The sequence below is a fragment of the Mesoplodon mirus genome, assembly GCF_964341445.2.
Source record: "Mesoplodon mirus genome assembly, chromosome: 5".
In the NCBI taxonomy this organism is placed as follows: domain Eukaryota; kingdom Metazoa; phylum Chordata; class Mammalia; order Artiodactyla; family Ziphiidae; genus Mesoplodon; species Mesoplodon mirus.
The window spans coordinates 170,261,748-170,279,662 of NC_138980.1; the positions used below are offsets into that span (position 1 = coordinate 170,261,748).

General features: G+C 42.2%; 1 protein-coding gene across 1 annotated transcript in view; it reads left to right on the plus strand.

Annotated features, from left to right (window-relative positions):
* Window positions 1–17,915, plus strand: part of MYO10 (myosin X) — a 222,111-nt gene that overhangs the window by 139,127 nt on the left and 65,069 nt on the right. Inside the window, 8 exon segments of the mRNA XM_082621443.1 lie at window positions 786–932; window positions 1,784–1,884; window positions 1,996–2,062; window positions 2,581–2,673; window positions 3,089–3,157; window positions 4,093–4,175; window positions 6,334–6,442; window positions 8,800–8,880. Of these exon segments, the coding sequence (XP_082477569.1) occupies window positions 786–932; window positions 1,784–1,884; window positions 1,996–2,062; window positions 2,581–2,673; window positions 3,089–3,157; window positions 4,093–4,175; window positions 6,334–6,442; window positions 8,800–8,880 (750 nt within the window).

A 17,915-nucleotide genomic window follows, 5' to 3' on the forward strand; every position in this document is an offset into this window, starting at 1 on the left:
CCTTGAGCCTCTTATATGTGCTAGCCCATCTCATAGCTGTTTCTTTTTCTTTTTCTTTTTTAATTAATTAATTTATTTATTTATTTATTTATTTATTTTTGGCTGTGTTGGGTCTTCGTTTCTGTGCGAGGGCTTTCTCCAGTTGCGGCGAGCCGGGGCCACTCTTCATCGTGGTGCGCGGGCCTCTTACTGTTGCGGCCTCTCTTGTTGCGGAGCACAGGCTCCAGACACGCTGGCTTAGTAGTTGTGGCTCACAGGCTTAGTTGCTCCGTGGCATGTAGGATCTTCCCAGACCAGGGCTCGAACCCGTGTCCGCTGCATTGGCAGGCAGATTCCCAACCACTGCGCCACCAGGGAAGCCGCTCATAGCTGTTTCTTGACTGGATAAGTAAAAATGCTAAGCATGCCATGAAGAAAACTTTTATGTGTACAGAGTAAAATATGAGAAGATGATAATGAGAGAGGTCAGGTCTTAATTATTGTTTTAAACCTGATAAAATTTGTAGCTGTGGGTTCAGATCCTTTCTTATAACTCAGTATATAAAGTTGAATTTGAAAGCCTGACTTCAAGGAATTCTTGGTGAATCCTGCTGTAAAGTAAATAAGCAAGCTCCAGGTTACCCTTTCTTTAGACAGCTGTGTTTTCCTAGATGGTATTGGCTTACTTGACATGGGGTGCATAGATGTTGAGTGAGAGTGTCTCCCGAGTGGGGCGGGGATGGACTTGCCTGTCTGGGCTGCCCGGGGTCATCTGGGCACTGTGGCCCTGTCTCCTCTCCCCACAGGCAGTAGACAGCAGGGACTCCTTGGCCATGGCACTTTATGCACGCTGCTTCGAGTGGGTGATCAAGAAGATCAACAGCAGGATCAAAGGCAAAGATGACTTCAAGTCTGTTGGCATCCTTGACATCTTTGGATTTGAAAACTTTGAGGTATGCTTCCAGCGAGTTCGATAATCTTAAGCAAACCTCTTGAAACGAACATTGATATGTTTCTCTGCAGATTTTTTTTTGCCTTTTTTAAAAAAATGTTTTATTGGAGTATAGTCGATTTACAATGCTGTGTTAGTTTCTGCTGTACAGCAAAGTGAATTAGTTATACATATACATATACCCACTCTTTTTTAGATTCTTTTCCCATATAGGTCATTACAGAGTGCTGAGTGGTGTTCCCTGTGCTCTACAGTAGGTCCTTATTAGTTATCTATTTTACATATAGTAGTGTGCATATGTCAATCCCAATCTCCCAATTTATCCCTCCCCTCCTTTCCCCCATGGTTACCATAAGATTGTTTTCTACATCTATGACTATTTCTGTTTTGTAGATAAGTTCATTTGTACCATTTTTTTTTAGATTCCACATATAAGTGATATCATATGATATTTGTCTTTCTCTGTCTGACTTACTTCACTCAGTCTGACAATCTCTAGGTCCATCCATGTTGCTGCAAATGGCATTATTTCATTTTTTTTATGGCTGAGTAATATTCCGCTGTATATATGTACCGCGTCTTCTCTATCCATTCCTCTGTCGATGGACACGTAGGTTGCTTCCATTTCCTGGCTATTATACATAGTGCTGCAGTGAACATTGGGGTGCATGTATCTTTTTGAATTATGGTTTTCTCTGGATATATGCACAGGAGTGGGACTGCAGGATCATATGGTAGCTCTATTTTTAGTTTTTTAAGGAACCTCCATACTGTTCTCCATAGTGGCTGTTTGGCCTTTTTATGTAATAGTGAGGGCTCTAAAGACACTTGTTGAATGGTTTCCCCCCTTAGGTGAATCACTTTGAGCAGTTCAATATAAACTATGCAAATGAGAAACTTCAGGAATATTTCAACAAGCATATATTTTCTTTAGAGCAACTGGAATATAGCAGGTAAGGACTCATCAAATTCCATTTCAATTTTTTTAAGAAAATGAGCCCCTACATTGGATAGTTTTGAAGGTATATTTTACTACAACCTGGCCCTTTTTAATCTTTGTACAGAGAAGGCTTAGTGTGGGAAGATATTGACTGGATAGACAATGGAGAATGCCTGGACTTGATTGAGAAGGTAACACACTGTTGAAGAATTGTTAACAGTCCCAAGGGTGTCCAGCTGGGCTGATTCATATTTACGGGAACAAAACAGCTTGTACTAACACGCACATCAAAGATGTGAATGTTTAGAGCACAGTGGACCGTTTGGAAACATACATGTAAATGTGCAAGGTTGAATTTAAATACTTGGCTGCTTCAAACCCATTGTCTCGTTGAAGTCAATATTTTAAGAATCAACAGTGTGCATATTGGCTTCCCATAGATTTTAAGTCATCATCAAAAACTTTGCAGTTCCGATAGTGGATTAGCCAGTTGTAAAAGTTTTATCCACCAAATTGCAGGGGGTTCAGTTTTTTTAGTATGGAATGAACTAGATTTCTTAATAGTGTGTCATTCTGAATTTTTCAATCTGAGAAGTTATTATGCCCTTTTGACCACTTACTTGATAGAGAGTAGAGAGGAAAGGAGCTGTAAAAATATACAGAGCCAAAAACTTCTAATTCATATTTAACCTTTTTTCCCCTCTTCTAGAAACTTGGTCTCCTAGCCCTTATCAACGAAGAAAGCCATTTTCCTCAAGCCACAGACGGCACCTTATTGGAGAAGTTACACAATCAGCATGCTGTATGTCCAAACCTGCCAATTCCTCCTTGTGTCTGAATAGCACATCTATGGATTAAGATGTGACACATGACAGATTTTGGTGCCGTTGACCCTACTGTGCCTCCCACAGTGAATTTTTTTCCCTCAAACGAAAGCTTTTCTCTGCTATAACTAAATGGAAATAAGCCAAAGCCATAGATTGTAGGCTACTTGTCAGAATATGCCCATGTTTAGCTAGTGTATAAAATTTAACATTTTTAACCTGTAATGACACAGACCAGAGTTGCCTGGTTTTGATGAAGTGCATCACACGATGTGTCCTAAACCTCTGATAGGTCGTGGGTTTTGCAATTGTTTTCACTGTCAGTTATAGTTATACTGTCAGGAAATCAGTGAGTGAAATTAGGCATTTCTATTTGTTTGGTTTTTTTTTTAGAATAACCACTTTTACGTGAAGCCCAGAGTTGCAGTCAACAATTTTGGAGTGAAACACTATGCTGGAGAGGTAACTCCCTTTTTTTCTTTTAAATTTATTTTATTGATGGATAATTGATTTACAATGTTGTGTTAATTTCTGCTGTACAGCAAAATGATTCAGTTTATTATATTCTTTTTCTATTATGGTTTATCACAGGATATTGAATATAGTTCTCTGTGCTATACAGTAGGACCTTGTTGTTTATTCATTCTCCGTGTAATAGTTTGCATCTGCTAATCCCAAACTCCCAATGCAACCCTCTCCCACTCCCCCCCTCCCCCTTGGCAACCACAAGTCTGTTCTCTAAGTCTGTGAGTCTGTTTCTATTTCGTAGATAAGTTCATTTGTGTCGTATTTTAGATTCCACATATAAGTGATATCATATGGTATTTGTCTTTCTCTTTCTGACTTCACTTAGTATGATAAACTCTAGGTCCATCCATGTTGCTGCAAATGGCATTATTTCATTCTTTTACTACAAATAGCTGAGTAGTATTCCATTGTATATATGTACCACATCTTCTTTATCCATTCCTCTGTCAATGGATGTTTAGTTTACTTGCATGTCTTGGCTATTGTAAATAGTGCTGCTATGAACATAGTGGGTGTGTGTATCTTTTGAACTAGAATTTTGTCCGGATATATGCCCAGGAGTGGGATTGCTGGATCACATGGCAACTCTCTTGTTAGTTTTTTGAGGAACCTCCATACTGTTTTGTATAGTGGCTGCATCAGCTTAGTGTAGGAGGGTTCCCTTTTCTCCACACCCTTGGAGAGGTAACTTCTTAATCAAGATCCTTGCTGATATTTGCCCATTTGGTATTTAAAGAATAGTAATTTCAAAAGCCAATCATAAATATATTGAACTAACATCTTTTCACGGACCCAGCTTTTAAAGGGGATGCTTATGGCCTGAAGTGATTCTTTTGATCAGTTCTGCCTTGTTTATTTTGGAAAACCAGGTGCAGTATGACGTGCGGGGCATCTTGGAGAAGAACAGAGATACCTTCAGGGATGATCTTCTCAACTTGCTGAGGGAAAGCCGGTGCGTCAGCCTCCTCCCCGAGATGTCAGACTGATGTTTGTGCAGATGCTTTTAATTCACGAATACAGAAAAAATTAATGTGTGGGCAATTGGTTTATCATCTTCTTCCCCGGGCAGTATTTCATCAATAAAGTGATCCGAGAGATAGAAAATGGTACTAGCGGTAGTGACTACAATTTAATGAGGTAGCATTGGAATAGTAAATCCATCATGTTATGCAGGTGAGGAAATTAAGACTTACAGTGATTAAGTGACTTGCCCGAGATCCCTCAACTAGATTTGATCTGGTCTGCTTGGCTCAGGGACCTAAGGTTTTAACCAGTATGACCTACTGTCTTCATAGCAAGCTTAGAGCTGTGCGCTAAATTGACTTCAGCCTTGGGTGTGTAGGACCCTATGTCTCTCATTAGTGTAAGGGGTATCAAGAGAAATAAACAAGTATTAATTCAGCTAAAATGATAGATTAATGACCCATTCATTTATTCATTCATGAATTGTAAATTCACATCATTAAATCGGTAGTTAAGGAAAACATGCTGAAAGTTTTAGTGATTAGTTCAGCTATTTGTACGTATAAACCAGGTGGCTTCCTATTTTTAGGAGGCTTTGTAAGAGAGAAAGGAGGGAAAACAACCCTTGCCTTAAAGTTGTCAATACCTGTATCAGATCCAGCGTGAGTCTCTAACACACATTATTTAATATCTAAGGAGGGAGAGCACGATTACTAAAAAGCTGGAATACTTTTAGAAATGAAAGCATTAGGTGACCACCCTGTCACTTAGATAGAATTGGGGCGAAGGGAACCCCTCTAAAGTGTCAGCTTAGAAGCTCAGGGTGGAAGTGTTTGATCTTTCAACTTGTTTTAACCCTCTTTTATGAGGATTCCCTAATTACAACCTCGTCAGCTATTTTTATTTTTAGATGAGTTTTCAGGCCTGTAAAAATGGCGACATTTAAAAAATACCCTAGCAGGTTACCTACCTCTCAAAGCAGATTTAAAGTGATACATTTAAATAAAAGCAGTGTCTTGAGGTTACCTGGAACATTTTGTTGTGAAAAAGAGCACAGGCCTGGAGACCAATGAGATGGCCTTTCACTGGTTGCCGCTGTCATAATGTCAAGAGGTTGTGGAAGTGGGGTGAAGAACGTTGTTTCAGCCCCAGGTTTCTCTCTGTAGAAGGAGGGGCTTGGGCTATTTGCTGCCACCGCTCTCTTTTGCCTTTGGCATCTGTGACATTTTAATGGAACCCAAAGCTTTTCTCCAAAGTGCTCAAAGCACAGAGAAATTCAAAGAGTGAGCATGAAGCATCACCCTGGGATGCAAGTGAGAAAGGGTCAAGCAGAAGAGAAGTGATGAGGAAGGTGCTGGCATTGTCCCCCTGAGGGGCGTGGATGCCAGGCCGTCTCATTCCTGGTCCCCGCGAAGGCACCCCCCACCCACACACCCCACCCCCGTTTTATAACCCAGAGCATCTTCCGTGCAAGGAAGATAAAAAAAAGCTCCTGAGAAGCCTTTTACTTTCTCAGTAGTGGTGGTAGATTTTACAGAACTTTTAAGTATTAATAACAACAAACGTCACTTAGGAGGTGCCAGGCATCTCGCTCAGCCTTTTCCCTTCATTTCCTCATTTCATTCTCACCCCAGCTTTATAGCATAAATCCTAAAGTGACCCCCATTTTCCAGATGAAAAAACAGGCCTAGAGAGAGGCAAGCATCGTGTCTAAGTCACACAACTAGGAAGTGGGGCGGGGGGGGGGGGCTCGCTCCAGAGTTAGCATCTTCCCACCTTGTTACCTGGTCGCGATGTTACCTGGTCGCATCTTCGCCACCCTGCGGTGCACGAGGCAAACCCCTCCCTTCCACAGGGCGTGGAGGCTGCCGAAGCTCTGCAGAGCTCAGCGGTCCTAAGTGGCTTGTCGCCCTGAGTCATCTTCACCCCAGTCCCCTTCTCTTCTGCAAGACTCTAAGCAGCCACGTCTGTTTTCAGTGCCTCAAGCTCTTTGGGAGTGGTTGGTGTGAAATCTTTGGCCGCTGTCTTAGCTCTTCCAGGCCTTGGTGTGTTATTTTCAGTGGGGAAATGCATCGTGATTCCAGTAATCCAGCACCTAATAGCCGGGTGTGCACCCCTCACGGCCCTCCTGCTCTCCGCTCTCACAGGTTCGACTTCATCTACGACCTCTTTGAACACGTTTCAAGCCGCACGAACCAGGATACCTTGAAATGTGGAAGCAAACATCGGCGGCCCACGGTCAGCTCGCAATTCAAGGTTAGTCTACGCTGCTGGCCTGGATGGATCCATCTTTATTGTGATCTTAAGAATTGAAAATAGGAAATGGGTATCTGTGAGGTATATAAAGTTTTTTGTTGTTTTTTTTTTTTTTCTATCTGGTTTTTCTAAACCAGACAGGGCTCTAGGAAGAAAATATACTTTTTTTCTGAGCCAGATGAAAAAAAAAATGTAGATTTTTTTTTTTTGTCTTGTTAAAAATAAATAGCTACTTATTCTAAGCTTACGAAATAGTAGGTCTTCATAAGAAGGACTGTTTGGTCATGTGGGATCACTCTGATTTGTATTTAAAGACTCATGTGCATATAAAGTATCTTTCTTCCTGTGTCTGGATTGTTTTGATTTTTCCCAGGTATGTTTACAGTATCATAACTAGGAAGAATAACCAAGTGCATAGTTAGACAAGATCAGCGTCAGCTACCTTGTCCAGATGTCCAGAATTCAGGGAAAATAAGAAACATTCTTCCATGCATTTTAAGTATGTAAGCCTTTTAGGTAGTTTAGAGGCAGATGACGTGAAGACCATTTCTCTAACTTAATTGTTCTGCTTTACCCCCAAATCTTAGCATGAGGGGAAGCTGGAGGCATGTCAGTCAACAGACCTTTATTAAATTTGCCCTCTGGGAGGCTCTCTTCCATTTAGTTAATCAGAGTTGGATGCTTTCGAGGCGGTGGGCGAGTTCTGTGTAAGGTCTGTTTACAGCGTGGTTGGGGATGAACTGGACCCACAGCACCACGGCTGACAGTGCTGGGCTGGTGTGACCCTTACAGGATACGATAATAATAATAGCTGCCGTTTATTATACACCCTCTGTGTTCCAGTCATTGGGCTCATCACTTTATATATGCTACCTTGTTCACTTATCCCATATTCTTAGAAGTACGTATTATTGTCCCCACTTCATAGATGAGTAAGCTGAGGTTTAGAGAATGGAGGCTTGCTCAGTCCCCCTGAGGACTGAAGCTAGGGTTTGAATTGAACCTGGGTGGGTCTGACTCTAAACCCTAGGCTCTTCATCATCCAGCGGTGTTGTTACATTGTCTTTTTCTAGGTCATTGTTGCCTGGAGTTGTCTTGGAAGGCTTTGTGGATGTTTGGGACTTAAATTGGACTAGGAATCAAGGAAATGGAAGAGAGTGGGTAGGGCCTCCAGGCAGAGACAAAGGCAAGAGGCAGACTCCTGAGTCAGGAATGTGAGTCCTGTCCCCAGAGGACGGGACACCTTGTATGAAGTTAAACAGGTACCATACCAGAGCATGAAGGGCCATGAATTCCAGGACATTCTGTCATCTGTGAGAAATCCTAAAGCTTTCTGAGCACAGAAGTAACTAATCAATGTAGTAGACAACCTAGTTTCTTCAACAGTAAAACTGTAAGAAGAAAGAAACAGGCAAATGGAGACGGAGGGAAAACGAACGGATTAAAATAGACTGAATAGATATATCAACCAACTACACTACTACGGGAACCTTATTTGCATTCTGATTTCAAAGAATACACTATTTAAAAATTAAGAAATTCGAGACTGTTGAGTATTTTAAAATAAAACTTGAGCTGGTTGTACCTTTTCCCATTGATATTAAGGAATTTGTGTTAAATCTTTTCAGGAATGATATGGTGGTTACCTCTGTATGTTTTAAAGTTTTAGCCTTTGATAATACATAGTGAAATATTGAGGAATGAAATAACACAAGGTCTGGGATTTGCTTTTCTACTAAAAGTGGGCGAAATGTGTATGGGGACAGGGATCAGATGAGGTGAGATGAGCCAGCGGCCGAAGCTGATAATGGGTACCCATTACATGCTCTGTCTGCTTTGGTAAATGTTAAAAAATCTTCACAATTAAAAAAAAAACTTAAAGAAAAGACGGTAGTATTACAGAAGATTGATCTGCCTGGTGATTTGAAGGAAGAATGAGAGATTTTAGCTCAAAGACCAGTGAGGTACTGGTATAAGCTGTCATTTTGATGGAAATAATTAAGAGGAACAACTTCAGTGGAGAGTGGATACTTCTCAGGTTTTCTGTATAAACATTGAAATATCCCAGGGTGGTTTTTTTGCTGGTTAACAGAACAGGGTTTTTTTGTTTGTTTGTTTGTTTTTTAATGGTACTATGTTGAGAAAGTAATAAATGAGTTTTGCTTATGTAAAATAACTTCTATGACAATTATAATACCTTTGTTTTATTAGAATGACATGATTAAAAATGAAAATGCTATTATTCCTCAGATTTATATTGTTTTCTTTTTCTTGTTCCTGATGAGTGCCTAGGGTGCTGAGAAATTTAAAGACATAATAAGAGACTAAATCAACATCTACTTTTTCCTTTCTGATAGGACTCCCTGCATTCCTTAATGGCAACGCTAAGCTCCTCTAATCCTTTCTTTGTTCGCTGTATCAAGCCAAACATGCAGAAGGTAAGATTTACAACTATTCCAGACTGACACTGTCTTATTGAAAGACACCGCCTCCTGGTGTGGTGACTCAGAGATTTGGTTCCTCCAAAGACCTTTCATTATAGATGGTTGGAAATGTATATGACATTATTATAACATAACATTCACTGGAAAAAAATCCCTTTGTCTTTTGGGCCTATTTGTCTGCTTTTGAATGATGCCATTATGCTTTAGAGAAATCTGGTTTAAAAGAAAACATTGTGAAGCCTTTGCATTTTTATTGTAAGCATTGGTTTGAAATTCTTGGGCAAGCTCCAGAATGTGATATACCTTTTTTTGGAAGAAATGGTTGGTGTGTTTTTTGTTGTGGTAGAGTTCTTCTTCATTTTATTTTCTTTTGCTTTATTGTTAAACATGACAGAGAGTCTGTATTCTAAGTAGTAATGATGGATTTTAAGGACTTTTACTCGTTGGCTGTAACTAATTAGAAGACTCCTGTCGTCGGAAGTTTTTGTGTCTAGGCTCTTGGTTTTAGCTTTTTAATGCCATATCCCAATCAGAAACAATGTGAGTTTTATACAGAGAATCTATCTGAACAAAAAAGATTTAGTATTAGGTGAATGCAGCTGTTGAGTCTAAGGCTAAATGGGCAACTTGCCGTGAAGTGCTGTTAAAAAACTGAAATTATTTTGATTTGGCAAACATCTGCTCTAAGTTACCCCTGTAAAGAAAGGAAACCCCCCAACAAAATAATAATGTCAGGGGCCTCTCAGTGTGGAAGAACTAGATGCTGTCCTCATAAGGATTAAGATAAGGAATCTGACCTGAACTGTTTGTTTCCCATGAGACTGTGTTATGTTCCATAATGCCGCTGTCAGTAACTTTGCTGATGCTAAATCTTATTTTTATTTTGTTTACCAGTTACCTCTGACTTAATATTACAGAGATTCCTCACTTAGAGTTTAAGGTTTTTTTATAAGAACCACAGTGTTGAATTCTGTCTTCTAGGAAGGCAAAACTCAATGAGGGGAAAATAATCTGTTTGGCTTGTTACCTTACTCTGAGGTGTGATGGGGAGAGTCTGGCGTTTGTGTGGCGTAAAGTAGCTGAGACTGGGGTTCTGTAGATCTGTGATGACTTGGTGTGCATCGGTTCTGGTAGTTGACATAGTAACTCATCTTTCCATTTTTCAAATTTATAGTAAAATGTTTGGGGTTATCACAAAAAACGGCAACTAACTTAACAATACATAGCTTGTGTTGACATAATGTTGGAAATTAATAGTTAAAACATAACCATGTACCACGTCAGCTGGCTTATATCCACCTGCTATGCTTTATAAAACCCCAGTGGGCAGGATCTACAAGATGATATAAATGGGCTTTGCGTTTTGGGTCTACATTCACAGGAGCTGTGTAACCTCTGCCAGTGTTTCTTTCTTCTTTTTACAACAGGGGTAATAATACCATAACTTAAAGATGCATGTTTTCCCCCAATGTAAGGTCTTGGGTGTTGAGATGCATCTTGCAGCTTTTTGGTGAACCACAGTTTAAGTGGGAACTCTTTTCTCTCTTCTTAGTGGTGCAGTAATTGTGCAGTTTTATAGCCATTGGCACCTTAGATTCAAAGAAAGGGAGGGAAACTGCCAGTGCTTATTTATAAGGATAAAAATTTGAATTTTAAAATCTCAGCCCTCCATGTTTTTGTTTTCTTTCTTGAATGGCATGGACTTAGTTTTTGCTTTAAATCGTAATGACTTTTGAAATTAGGCCTGCTTGAAAACACATCAACAGCCAGAATGTTGAAGAAATTGCCTCTTTTTGATGTTCATTTTTCCTTGCTGGGATTTGGTTGTGCCTAAGTGCTTTGGTGTTTGCATTTTAAAAAATGACCCAACCCAGTCTCTGGTTCCATTTCTGTTGGCTTACAGCCCTTTTCACCTCCTGACCGGTGGCAGGCACTAATTAATAACCTGCCAGCAGATGGGCTGAAGAAGACTTTGAAAATCGTCTTGGTGCCGTTTTCAAGGCACCCAGCAAGTCAGACATGAGAACTGACTTGTCTGAGGCCTAAGATGTAGGTGTGGTATTAAGTGCGAAGGGGCTAATTAGACTATAGAAATAGTAAATTACAACTCGCTTAGCATTCATTTAGTTCCATTGCAAATATTGGAGTGTTGCTGGTGATGATATATGAAATATATGTAAACAACCCTCATTTAGAGTTTCTTATGACATTTCTTTTGTCCAAAGATAGATGCTTCTAGAAATCTCACAGGGAAAATCTTGCTTGCCTTTGCCCAGAGATGGGGAATGTGTATTTCTAGTCCTCACCTCATGCCCTCCTCAAGTCAGATGTTGATCACGGGGGCTTGAGAGGATGTATTCAGATGTACATATACGGAGGTGTCTTGTACATCATTCAGGCATGTAGATCATGGATTTGGGCAGCTTCTAGAGGTTTCTTTTGGCAATTCTGTGACCCAAAAGGCATAAGAGCAATGGCTGTAAAGCCTGGGGCCTGGAGAACTCGGGCCTTAGAAAAAGTGGAGTAGCGGCTGGGTGCTTTTAGGAGCCTGTGCAGCACATCCAGGGCTCCCGTGGTGGCCTGGCGAGTGTGTGCACACGGCCCCCTGGGCCCCAGGCCTGTGGTACAGGCTGCCTCCTCTCCTTGGCAAGTGTGTGAGGCTCAGAATGGGCACTTGGGCCCCAAGCATCTAGAAATCCTTTTGTGGGAATACTATGGGTTTTCGTTATTTGGGATTTTTATGTTTTGCTTTGAAAAGCTGGTGTAAGCGGGGAGAACATAACTGACATGCTGGAACAGTTCATGTCAATTCAACTATTACAGTATGTGGACTTTTTTCTTTTTGTGAACAATTGGTAGCTAATCTTGAGTGTTGTGAAGAAGACACTTCACTAACGTTGCTGAGAAGTCCTCCTGGCGCTAAGTTATGAAGAAAATAAAGGCATACCTCTTGGTAGGGGCTGGCCTGCAGCCAGTTCTTTGCCTCAGATGGCACCGAAGGATGCAGTCCTCCCCTCGGCTTAGAACTTCCAGTTTACAAAGGGCAAGCTTCTCCATCAGACGGTTTTTGGTGGGTGACGTGGCCTCATAGCTTTTTTCTGTTGTGGTTTGCTTTAGGCAGTAGTGTTTCTGGCCAGAAGTGCCCCAACCAACCCCAGGAGATTTCTATATCGAAGAAAACCTGCTTTGCCTCCTGAGAATCTCTCCCCAAGGGTGTCCCGTGATCTCTGCCTTCTCTCCTTGCCTGGAAATAACTTCTAGCCAGAGAAGTCTGTTATTAACATTCCTCAGAAAACCCCTGAGGCGCTGCAGGACAGAATGAAAGAAGGGGACAGACGGATACGTATCAGCAGAGCCGTCGGGGCGTGAGAACTTGTCTGTGCTTCCCGGCCCCGCGTGCGGAGCAGGGCTGTCGTGTGCAGCGTGCCTGGCTGGCTCTCCTCTCTCTTCTTCTGTGGGTTGGATGTGAGAAGCTCTCGGGTTCTAGGGGGAAGCATCCTTGACTCCTGCAGGGTCATCTTTGAGCTTTGACCCAGCATAAATGCATCCTCAAAGATTCTGTGAGGTCTTCTCCAAAAAGGCAGGATATGGGTCCCCTGAGTGGCCCTGACCCTGGGAGCTGCTGGGGGAAGGCTATTCTAGCAGAGGTGGCTGCAGGGGGTCAGGTTTATCTAGGGGAAGAGTGAGGAAGAGGGGTGTCCATGCCGAGGGGAGACCGGAGACCAGGCCTTCCAGGAGGGAAGCCGTGCGGTCCGTGCGCCGGACTGCAGTTGTATTTGCCGGCACATGGAACATCGAGCAGGAGGATGAAGCTGGAGACACAGGATGGCCTGGCTGTGGGCGTCTTGTCTTAAAGCACTGTCTCCAGGCCCCGAGCCATGAGGACTATGAAGCGTGTCCCACCGAAGTCGTCTTTAAGAGCCTTCAGAGGAGGCCAGTGCTTTCCTCTTAAATGACGCCTGCTGACCTGTGTCCTTCTCTTTCATGGGGCCACTGCTGACACCAGACTAGTTCCCTCTTTTATACAACACTCAGGACCACACATGAAGTGAGAACGCTGTGCTGGCATTACGGAAACACGAGCCTTTTGTTTCCAGAGGCATCATGATTTGATTAATGGCTTCATGAATCGAGCACATTTAATCCTGGGGACTCATATTTTGTGTGATCCAGGTGCTGCCTGCCATTTTTATCCCTAGTTTTTTTTGTTTTTTTTTTTTTAAACAGAGGCCAAACATTTCTTTAAGTAATTCTGATGATATTGTAGCATAATTTCCTAGCTTGAATTTTTTTGTCCTATTTTATTCTTCCTAGATCTTTTTCTTCCTCATTTTATTCATCTTATTTCTCTCGAGCCTTACTGAAACTTTATTCCAGTGACCCTTTACATTTCTTTTTTTTTTTTTTTTTTTTTTTTACATTTCTTTTTAGGCTTTGGTGTCTCTACCTCAGTGCTATTTTCTGAATTTTCTGAATAAGGTATTCCACAAATACGGAAGACCTTGACCAAGTACAACTTTGCAGGGCCTGCCTCTTCCATCTTTGTGCCCCGCTGTGTAGCTCAGCCAGCATCCAGACTGTCATATGTGCTCAGTGAACGTTGAATCCGATTGCTCATAAAAGGACACCATGGAGTTGCTCATGGTGTGTGAGTACTTGACTTTGCCAAAGATGACTTGACGCTCTATCTTGCATCCTTACTGCTATGCGTTCCATTTTGGTTTGTTTAACTGTTTTTGGATCATCTTCGATTTGTATAGTTGGAAGTTACCCCAGGGATACACCACGAGGTCAGTATTAGAGTGATGTCCTTACTGTGATCCAGTCTTCCTATGTTCATGGGTTCTCTCTCCCTCTCCCAGCTGACCCCCTTCTCAGACATGGCGCCCCCTCCACCGGCCCCCCGCCAAACCTCCAGGGTTTGGATCCCTTTTGGAACAGCCAAGCATAGCCCTGGAGACTCATTCACAAACATTTTGAGTTGGGCTTGGAGCTTCATACTCAAGCACTCAGATCTCTAAGTGGGGTCCCCCTAGGGAATGTGTTCCCTGCCATGATTGGGCAAGGAGGTCTGGATGTGCAAATCTGCCGGATAACAAGGGTTTAACCTAGAAGGTTAAACACTGGATTTGAGCATTTTGATTGAACTTTCTGGAATTGTACATCATTCAGCCCAAACATCTATTACCGTATTGAATCAAAGACTCCCATGGTTGTAAAGGGCACCGTTATTTATGCATCACTGTGGCAGCAGAAGCTCTACCTAGTTAACCAGGGCACGATGCTGTCTTATCTCCAGGCGCTTGCTCTTTAATTTGCAAGAATGAAGTGGCAGTCATGCGTCCACCACAAATCCTTGCTTCGCTGATAACACAGTTATACCTTGTCGCCCTGTTTCCAGGCCTTTCTGCAGATAAAATAACTTTCTGTTTCACCGATGACTCTAGAGAGGAGTGTTTAGACCACATGTAAAGGACAGCTGGACTCGGGGCAAGTACTTCCAATAGTGCCTGTGATTTACAAAGACAGTGAAAAGCTGTGATGAAATCCATGCACATCCGTGTATGGAATTACGGCACGATGGTCAGCAAGTCACAGACGCATTCAGGCAATTTGAGAGGGGAGCATATTTGCGTTAAGAATTGATGAAATATGGTCGGTTTATCCCCTTTCAATGAGACACAAAAGGATCATCCTCCCTCTTCCTAAATAATTCCCAGGAACAGAGAATATACTTTCCTTTCACCTAAAGGCACCCTGTTGTCTTTTTTTCTTTTTTTTTTTTTTTTAATGTTGAGCCTTCTTTTCATTTATTAATTTTTTTTTTTTGGCTGTGTTGGGTCTTTGTTTCTGTGCAAGGGCTTTCTCTAGTTGTGGCAAGCGGGGGCCACTCTTCATCGCGGTGCGCGGACCTCTCACTGTCGTGGCCTCTCTTGTTGCGGAGCACAGGCTCCAGATACGCAGGCTCAGTAGTTGTGGCACACGGGCCTAGTTGCTCCGCGGCATGTGGGATCCTCTCAGACCAGGGCTCGAACCCATGTCCCCTGCATTAGCAGGCAGACTCTCAACCACTGCGCCACCCGGGAAGCCCTGTTGTCTTTTTTATAAAGCTCTTACTATTTATGGGAAAGTTTGTACTTGTACTGAATGAAATCTGCATTTCCGCATCTTCCATTCACTGGTTTTCATCAGTGCATAGGTGGCCCTGCTCCACTCCCGCTGAGACATGGGGTGCAAGGTGCCCTGGGTCTAGCGAGCTCTGATACACAGAGGCCCCACCCATGTGGGAAGGCCGTTGCTCAGGTGCAGGGCCCCTGAAGCATTGGGATGAAATCGAAATACATCAAAGGTGTGTGACTGGGTATCTGTCCAGCCTATTGTCACTGAGCCGTTGTGTGGCCTTGGAATTGTTTCCTTTTCTCCAAAGTGTGTAAAGTAATGGTGCCTGCTTAGGGGAGCAGTTGTAGGTATTAAATGAGGTAACGGCGACATGAAGCAGCTACACTGCACTGTATGAAGCAGTCCATACTTGCGTTACGTGTTTGGGTTGGAAAATAGGCTCACTTCCTCCTCACAAGGTTAACCCCCAGTTTAAGCTGAATCAAGGAAAAGCTAAGACTATTGCCAGACCTTTTCCTTTTTGAGTTTAGTTTTAAATCTCATACCCTTGGCAGATTGTTGTAACTAGCTGCTGCTTTTTTTTTCTTTTTCTTTTTAAAATTTTCTTTAGTCTTTGATATGGTTATGGGATGAACATTTTAATTTTTCTTTTTTTTTTTTTTTTTTTTGCGGTACACCGGCCTCTCACTGCTGTGGCCTCTCCTGTTGCGGAGCACAGGCTCCGGACGTGCAGGCTCAGCGGCCATGGCTCACTGGCCCAGCCGCTCTGCGGCATGTGGGACCTTCCCGGACCGGGACACAAACCTGTGTCCCCTGCATCGGCAGGCGGACTCCCAACCACTGCGCCACTAGGGAAGGCCCCTAATTTCATTTTTTAAAAAAACTAATAGACCTTCTTTTTTAGAATATTTTTAAATTTACAGAAAATTTGAGCATAGAGTACGGAGAGTTCCCGTATCACTCTCCCCTCCAACACACACACACACTTTCCCCTATTATTAACATCTTGCGTTAGTGTGGTACATTTGTTATCATTAGTGAACCAGTACTGATCTATTATTATTAAAATCCAGAGTTAACATTAAAGTTCACCGTGTCCTATGATTGAGTTTTGACAGATGATACCATTGTGATGTGTCAAAGTGCTAAATGTTCATAATCTATTCACAACACGGTGAACGTTTTTTTCAAGTAAAAGTTTATAAGAATAGGATGGTTTCTGATTGCCTGGCCAAGGGTGAAGATTGAGAATGAAGCTTCTATGGCACACAATCTGAATGATACTGCTTTATAGAGAAGAGACTGATGAAAAAATGGAGGAGAGACAGCATAGGAGAACGGGGAGCGAGGGGTTTTTAGAACTATCTGGATTGTCAGACTCTCAGTCCTCCCCACATTCACTTAGTCCTAACAGCCTTTGGAGATGATTCCACTTCCTCTGCATCCTTGCTGGAAAATGCCCACTTGGCATTCAGTAACCTTCCATAATTCTTCCTGGCTTTCTGATCGCCACTCCTGTTGTCTCTTCCCCTGTAACTGGAGCACTCTTTGCCAGCACCTTTGACTTTTGAGAACATCACCTACCCACACCCTAAAAAAAGGCAGCTCTCCCTTTCCAGGAAATTTTAGTAGAGGAAGCATTAAAGCTACCATTCTTCTCCCTCAACAAAACAATCCCGCTAAACCCCTCAGTGGTCACTTGAATCCTGTTTACCGAGTTGTCATGGCAACTATTCAGGAGCGCTATGCAAAGACCAGGATAAATAGCCAGAAATGAAACTGGGCTCAAGGGAGGGGTGTTGTTCTCAGGGTGGACTTTCCAAGATCACAACTAAATTGCTTGGTTTTGTCCTGGGGCATTTTTCCTTTTTAATATTCGTCATCTTTGAAACTTCAGAGTATTTGGACCTTCAGATGACTTTGCACGTTTGTTGGTGCATGCAAGGTGATTTGTTTGCTCCGACGGTCAAAAGTATCGTCGGCAGTTGCTATCCCGCCAGCCTCACCAGGCTGGACTTCTTTCAGAAGAATCAGGAATTAAGCAAGCAGAGCCCTAGACACCACATAAAAGACTGGGAACAGCAGTGAGCTGAAGAAAGCCCGTTTTTGTGTCTGTCGGCTCAGATGCTTGTAGCCCGGACTGCTAAAGATGCAGCCATTTACAGTGGACAAAAGCTGAAGGGGGCAAAAGAAACCCAAGGTAGGGGTTTTTCTCTTATTTGCACTGCTTATAAGTTTCACAGTGATCACAGTACTGTAGACTTTTGTAGAGGAGTTTTTTAAGCCTGAGGAAAACAGGTTTTTGCCGTCTCTCTGAGCACCGGCAGTGTTTAGTTTCTAAACAAATGGGTAAGTGCTGATTTTGATTGCATGTACAAGTTTGAACTACGGATGCTTTGTGAAAACAAAAGACGTAACCTCTTGGATAAGGCATTGATAACGCAATATGCTTTTTGGTATGGAATTCATCTTTTATAGGAAAAATCATGTTTAATATTAGGTTGCACTGGGAAATGGTGAGTGGTCGTTTCTTTTGTTTGAATTTGTCATGTCAAAGAATTTCCCTTTAAAAATTATATGCTACAGTGTTGCAGCGTTTTCTTGCCCTGTGCTTTATACCAACCTTTAAAGAAATCTGCACAAGAATCGGCATCTTTATAAGTCGTATTATAAATTGGTTGATACACAAGTATGGAACTGGGAAAAGTTACAGGAATTGAATGGTGATTTGTTTAATATCACGTGCTTGTTTCACACAAGCATAAACTTGCCGATATTTTGCAATCTGCCCGGGAGAAACCTGATGAGACACATTTTGCTGAGATCCTCTTGTTCCCCAGAGTAGAAGTCCCTAAAGAAAGAACATAATAAAGAGCGTCTGAAATGCTAATCTCTGCTTCTACTGCCAC